The sequence below is a fragment of the Phalaenopsis equestris genome, unplaced genomic scaffold (assembly GCF_001263595.1).
Source record: "Phalaenopsis equestris unplaced genomic scaffold, ASM126359v1 Scaffold224630, whole genome shotgun sequence".
Taxonomy (NCBI): domain Eukaryota; kingdom Viridiplantae; phylum Streptophyta; class Magnoliopsida; order Asparagales; family Orchidaceae; genus Phalaenopsis; species Phalaenopsis equestris.
The window spans coordinates 1,920-9,225 of NW_018242705.1; the positions used below are offsets into that span (position 1 = coordinate 1,920).

General features: G+C 32.0%; 1 protein-coding gene across 1 annotated transcript; it reads right to left on the minus strand.

Moving 5' to 3' along the window:
* Nucleotides 1–3,680: 3,680 nt before the first annotated feature.
* Nucleotides 3,681–5,895, minus strand: LOC110037757 (EG45-like domain containing protein). The gene is made up of 3 exons (XM_020742460.1): nucleotides 5,741–5,895; nucleotides 5,385–5,661; nucleotides 3,681–3,819 (listed from the first exon to the last, which is right to left on the minus strand). Exons 1-3 carry the CDS (start codon nucleotides 5,841–5,843, stop codon nucleotides 3,813–3,815), a joined length of 387 nt encoding a protein of 128 aa, XP_020598119.1. The 5' UTR covers nucleotides 5,844–5,895; the 3' UTR covers nucleotides 3,681–3,812.
* Between the last annotated feature and the right edge of the window lie 1,411 nt (nucleotides 5,896–7,306).

Sequence of the window (7,306 nt, forward strand, 5' to 3'; positions counted from 1 at the left end):
CCCCTTTTTTTCCAAAACCGTCGCAGCCTCCACCTTTCTCCCTCCTGTTTGGTTTCGCTCAAAACCATTACCTTTGCTTACGAGCCTTTGTGATGCAGCCTCCATTAGAGCTAGCTATGAAGTTGCGGTCGGAAGGTAGCTTGCTGAGGCCATCGAAACTCCCATATTTCTCACCCTTCTGCTCCGCTCATACCAGAAAACATTGAGGAAGGAAAGTCTATTTGTGCCACTCTTTCTCATTTTAACTTCTGAAAAAGTGAAATGTATTTTTTGATAGGTATTCTTTGGGTGTTAGGTATGTACAAAAATCATAGGGCTTGTATGGAAATCTTCATGCATGGGTAGTGTGGTATGCATATAAAAATTGAAGTTTAGGTGTTAAGTATGTATATACATATGAATTGAGTGAAATGTATGAATATCTGTGTTCATATAATGTGGTATGTATGTAAAATTGACGTTTAAGTGTTAGGCTTATATATACATAAGAGTTAATTGGTATTTATATATGATAATCTTCTTAAATAGGTAATGTTGTATGTATGTAAAAATTAAAGGTTAGGTGTTAGGCATGTGTGTGTGTGTGTCATACATGCATGCACAAACACAGACACACACACACATAAGAATTGAGCGGTAGGGATGTGAAAATCTTTGTAAAAAATAGAGCTTAGTTGCTAGGCATGTAAATATATTAAGGGGATGTTATTAGCAAGAATTAATGTTGATTGGATAAAGTGGGGGAATGCATTGGGTTTGTTGTTAATGTGATGGCAATATAGGGATATTGTTATTAGTAGATTAGACAAATCCGACGCTACTACGACTTCTAGCCTAAACAAATCTGACGTCTAGCCTAAACAAATCTGACACTACTACGATGCAAAAACCAACGCAACTTAATTGCTTCGAAGTTTTTCGACGCAAAATCAACAGAATTAAGATTAACATCCTCCGATTTACCCGCGAAAATGTAAATCCGACGATATACCTAAAATATCGTCGAAATTGCATTCGATTTGCATCGGATTTGGCCGACGCAAATTTACTTATACTGTGATTTTTCATCAGATTTGATTAGTTGTACTTCTTAATAGTGATAATGACATGGATGAGTCATTATTAAAATAATAAGCAAACCTCAAATGTTTAAATAAAAAAAAAACTTGAATTTTATTCTTAGTATTAAGTTTCAAGATTATGCCTAAGAAAATACCATTTATCATACTTCTAACATAATAGTGATACATTTTGAAAAATAATATATCAAGTTTCCCATCATAATTTTGTAAGTAAACAACAGAGCTTTAAAAAACTAAGAGGTTATTTCATAATTATATTTTAGAGAAATTAATGGTCATATTACTTTTTATAAAAATATATCTTTCATATTAATATTATTATAATTTGTGATTATGTCATGTGTTAAAAATTGGTTCTATTAAGTGCACAGAAAATTAAGAACTAAGAAAAATATTTAGCATTCCATTACTGTAGTTAGTGGAGATTGTTAGCTTTAATAGGAACATGAGGAGAGAAAAATGTCTCCACTCTTCAAGCTCTTTAGCAATATTGATTGAAAGAGAGATTTCATGAGGAAAAACAAAAATAAGTAATATGTGGTGTTATCAATCGTAATTAATATTAATCCTTAGTGTTTAATTAAGTATGTCATGTACCTAAGAAAGTGCTTTTGCATAACCTTTTTTAAAGGGAGGTGAAATAAAGGGAAAGAAAAGACCAACTTGATGTATGTCTTAGTGAAAAAGGATTATGAACATTTAATTAAAAAGGGCCCAAAAATGTTGCTAGAATGGAAAGCAAAGCAATAGAAAGCATTGCATGAACAAGAATTTGAAAGGAAACAATTTTGATAAAATTCTCCCTTTTTTAGCACACGCATTTATTTTCCTGACATTCTTTTAGCATTTTTCTTTTATTTTCCATCACATCCACCAGAGAGGAAGAGAAAAACCCTTATATGCTAGCTACATTTATAAGATAGTGAAATTTATTTCTAATTGATTGTTGGGCATGTTGAAAATAATATTTCTATCTCAGCTGGATTGGGTGATGAATATCTCACATATTTGATTTGGAAGGGTGTTCACATTATCCAAGCTGCAAGTTATCTAACAATGCTATCAAACAATGAACATAAAAAGAGAAATCAAACTTCAGACAACTCTCTAACCTGTGCATTAACACATCCACAAAAAATGATTGGATTGCCAGAAGAGATTTATAATAGTCAAATTAGTTGTTATCCTCTACTAACTTTTGAGCAATAATTGCTCCAGTCATTTTAAATATGACTCTAATAACTCATTTTACTTATTTGTCACTCTTAAATAAATATCAGCTACTTATACCATCTTGAAATGATTGTTTAAAGTTCAAAGGTTTCGTGAATAGAGGAAAAAATAATTATATGAATTACTATCAAGAAGGCTATGAAGGCTAGTCATTTTTTTTACGAACATTAATTCATCTCTTATACCATGGAACACTGCTTGCCTCACACCATACTGCTTTGTTATGAATAAGATGATGACTACAATTATCACTCTCAAACTATTTACTTATTTAATGGTAGTATTCTACAAATTGTCACAAACATTATCTCTCATCATTTCAATGTCAAAACCAAGTTGTTTTTAGAGAGATAGTTATTTCCTTAACAAATAATCAAAATCATTAATAAATGTATTTTATGCATTCTATTTTATAATCACACTTTAAAAAAAATTATGATTATGTTTTATATGTTTGAATGTTTAATCATAATCTTTATAATAATATGGTCTTTAAAATCATATATATTTTGACCAAGGAGGAAAACCTTGTAAGATAAATAATTATGTTGACCTAATATATCATAGAGATATATGGAGATAAAAGAGAGCCAAAGATAGATTGAAGAACATATAATCATCCAAAGAGAAATAAAAAATAATATAAAATAAACATCTAACAATTTTATATTTTTTACAAATGAGGATTTTAAGAACTGAAGTATGAGAATGGAAAACTATGAAAAGGTGGAAGTAACTCTGAAATAATCTATTCAAGTCCTTAATTTCTATCATCAAACCAACTAAATGGTTCCAAATAAACAAATGAGATATTCATTTTGAGTGATAAATATGTAAATAAGCTCCATCTCTTTAACCCATATTACTCCTATGATCGATCCTTGAGTACAAACTACAAACTATCATTGTTCAACTACAAAATGTTGCTCAAATTGGTCCTGCCAAGTGATTAAAATGACTTAGCTTGCACAAAGCATGACATTTACATTAGTCTATGTTATTCTTAGGCTATCTTAAGCCTGATATAGAGTAATAAACTTCTTAGGGAGGGCCTCAACATTCCCATAGGTTAAAATTTTTCCATGTTATGTTAACTTCATTGGGCATTTACATACCATACAATTCTTATGTAATTACAAATCTAAAATTTTCATATTTACATGTATATAGCACTATATTTTTTACATTAAATTAAAAATACACTATCACTTATTCCTTAAGAAAATAAAATATACATTTTCATGGAGAACATTATAACACCTAAGTGATAAAAGTTCAAATGTTAAGTATATAAATATAGAACTTTATTAGAAATCTAATTAGAAGCAAAACTGTATTATATAAATCAAAATACACGCTACATAAGAAGCAATATATTTGCCGGAAATAACAGACAAAAGATATGGATTATAGCTCCTCCAAACTTGTTTCAGTCGCAAATTATTATGTATGAATATGATGAGCCTTTATTGGTTCGATACATCGCCCAACCGTGTGCTAGGCTCTGCAAAAATAACCAGCAAAATAAATATAAGTATTCCAATCAAATGAGGACAAGTTATGTTAAATCAATAATTGATTAAGAAACTAATTATAATGAGTGACTCGGATGCCAGGTGCTAATTGCTATTTAAGCGGTGGTTATGGGGATGATTAAAGATAACCGGGACTTTGACTAGACTAGATCATTTAAATAGTATTTGATTTGCCGAAGTACTAAATTAGGCTTGATACGATTATAAGTTTGGTGATTACTTAGTGTTTAATTTGGTTAGTTGAGACTAAGGCTATTTTATTAGTATTTTGAGTATTAAGGCAAATTATTAAAAGAAGGATAATATTTAGGAATGTGCTCTTTGATTATTATCACTTTCTTGCTCTTATATATATATATATATATATATATATATATTACATTTTATGTGCCACAAGCTGTGGCGTGTTGGTTGGCGGGGTTCACTGTAAGTCACCTCAGGTCACAGTTTCGATCCCCAGTGTTATTGGGTTCTCGAATATTTAGGCACATAGCGCAGACTCTCATCATAGGACCTAACGCATGAGAAATTAGTATTTGGGCCTCTACCAAATGTTGATTTCATATATATAGTTAAAAGGCGGTATTTGAGAATATCGCTCCCATATGAGCTATCTGTTCCTGTAGGAATCGATCAAACGAGGATCAGATGAGCTTACGACCGACAACACAACTACTCTTGTGTGTGTGTGTTTAGGGTTATATATATACCTCTCTCTCTCTCTCTCTCTCTCTCAATATATATATATATAATTTGCGTTTAATCATATTTTTGCCAAAAGAATTTTGAAATCTTATTCCTTAATACAATATGCCAGAGATTTATTCTTCAGGCCAACTAGAAAGCCGGCCCCTGGTACACATTGGAAGGGACAAGGAGCACGTTTATCTTTTTTCCGACGTAATAATTTCAACTAATTTAAAAATTAATATATTTGGGCCATATAAAATTTCTAGCGACTTAATAAAATTAAAAAAAATTAAATTATTTTAAGATAAATAGTTTAAATAAATTAATCCATTATCCATTTCTACACTTATTTCAAAATAAATTTAAAAAAAAGGGGGAATTTGCATAAATAATACTAAAATCGACATACATAGGTAAAAGTGTTTTTATTGTAAAAATCAAAGTTTAGGTGGGTGTTGCATATGTAAATTTTTCTTAAAAAAATTAAGATTTATTTGGACAGCCAAATGTCTAGCTCCCCTACCTCTACAAATTTTTCTGTGCAGACTCCTGACGTAGCTCTACGTGCGTCGCAGGGTATTCCTGAGTTATTTTTAGGTTATTTCTGGATTATTTCAGGATTATTTAAAATAACCCTGAAATAACCTGAAAATAATTCAGGAATAACTTGCACAGCACGTAGAATTACGTCAAGTGTCCGGACAGAAAATGTGCGCCCCCACCTCTCTCTCTCTCTCTCTCCAATATATATTGTGATTATATTTACATATCTAACATCAAAATTTTGATATTTAAGACAGTTATAATATATATGTGTGGTAATGTATGAAGTAAATGAAACAACCTGTCATAGGAGACCATTATCTTGCCAGCTTTGAGCAGAGCAATGGCACGAAAGGCGTCTTGGGACAGATTGATGGTGCCATTGCAGAAGGGCGGAGGACAATAATCCACAATCTTCACCACCACTTCTGCGCCAGTGCATGGATGGGGCACATCGTTGGCCGCGCCAATGCACCGCACCTTGTAAGAACTCCCGCACGCGCCTCGGTCGTCCCAAAACACATCGCTCGCTCCCGCAATCATCACCCCTTCATTCTGATTTCCGTAGCATGCAGAAGCTGACACAAGACAATTAGTAATCCAAATTTTCTAACAAAAATACTCGTGAATTATGTAATATTTTTTATTAATACTTACGGGTATATGGAGGGGCATAATATGTGGCAGTGCCTTGATTTGCAGAGGAATTAACGACAAAAATTGCGAGAATGAGAGAAAATAGTAAGTGATAAGAACTCATGGTTGGAGGAGGATGAGGACGAAGAAGAGGAAGGCTTTGGTTTATTTATCTATTTATTTTGGTGTTTTTAACAGAGGAGAAATAAGGTTGCTATTTATAGAGGTTTTGGATCAAGAAATGAAGTTTTTCTAAGTCTTTGGAAGACTTGGAAGTCATGGGCGGAATGCTTTTAAGAAATTTGCTTGAAGGGGAGGGTTTGTGTTTAAAGCTAAATTAATTTTCTAAGGACTAATTTGTACCATCAATGACTTGTTTTCTCATTGCTTTTTAGGTGATGTTTAGCTGTGACTTGATTTCATATTTATTAAACCCTCTGCAATGGAAATTAAACTTGACCACGCAAGCGACGACTGGAAAATCCCACATATTCGTCCTGTAATTGAATTTAATAAATCCAGATTTACGTCATAAAGTGAATGAAACTGTATAGTTAATAGTATAGTTAATAGATTGAATTAGGTTGGAGTATTATTTATTATGAAAACAAAGATTTCAAGATTTGATGCTGCTGTGAAATTTTTCAGCATGATTGTTTAAAAATGGTTATAGTTGAGTTTAATTAATATAATTAATGAGAGTTTGCTTCAATCATTTTTACGTATTTTGTAGAATATCACATCCCCTAATCAGACCTTGAGTTTGTTGTCATATAGTGGTTTCAATTTTTCACAATTCTTATGTATTTACATATATAATAGTTAGAGTTTGATATTTACAATTATAACACTTTGGTGTTATATATGGATGCGTGAAAATGTGTATTTCACTTTAAGAAAATTATAATAATGCCATTATTTTTCTATGTACATGTTACAGATTTCAGTGACAGGCATGTAAAACTTTAAGGGTTAGATATGAAAATATATAAGAATCAGTTAAATTAGTGTGCTAATGTAGAGATAATCTGCCGCTAAACTTGATATGTGTAAGATTTGTGTTAGATTTGCGTCAGATTTGAGGTTTAAGCAAAAATTGGGATAAGCAATATAATGTGCGTCGAACTTAGCTCCGAAAAAATATTACATCAGGACTCCGACGTGCGGAGTCCAATGAAATTACCGTCGTGGAGGTGAATGGCTCAATAACATAAGAGAATATTTCTCTCATGTTATTCATGTGTTATTATGTGTTATTCAGGTGTTATTGTATCTTATTCAGGTGTTATTGTGTTATGGGAATATTCCCGGTGTTATAATAACACAATAACACATCAATAATACTTGAATAGCACACAATAACACTTGAATAATACACAATAACACCTGAATAACACGAGAGAATATTCTCTGGTGTTACCGAGTCAATCACCTCCACGATGTAATTTCATTGGACTCTGCACATAGCTCTAGGTGCGGAGTCCTAGTATAATATTTTTTCCTTGGCTCCCCTCTGTGTCGACTTGGAGCGGAGTTTTCCGGATATGTAATGTTAGCGTCGGAATGTAACGAATAGTATGGAAAAAA

What these genes read in the sequence shown, in the direction of transcription:
- LOC110037757 (XM_020742460.1), bottom strand. Translation starts at nt 5,843, where the DNA reads ATGAGTTCTTATCACTTACTATTTTCTCTCATTCTCGCAATTTTTGTC. An exon ending in TTATGCCCCTCCATATACCC is followed by an intron (nt 5,662 to 5,740) that starts GTAAGTATTAAT and finishes GTCTTGTGTCAG; the next exon opens with CTTCTGCATGCTACGGAAAT.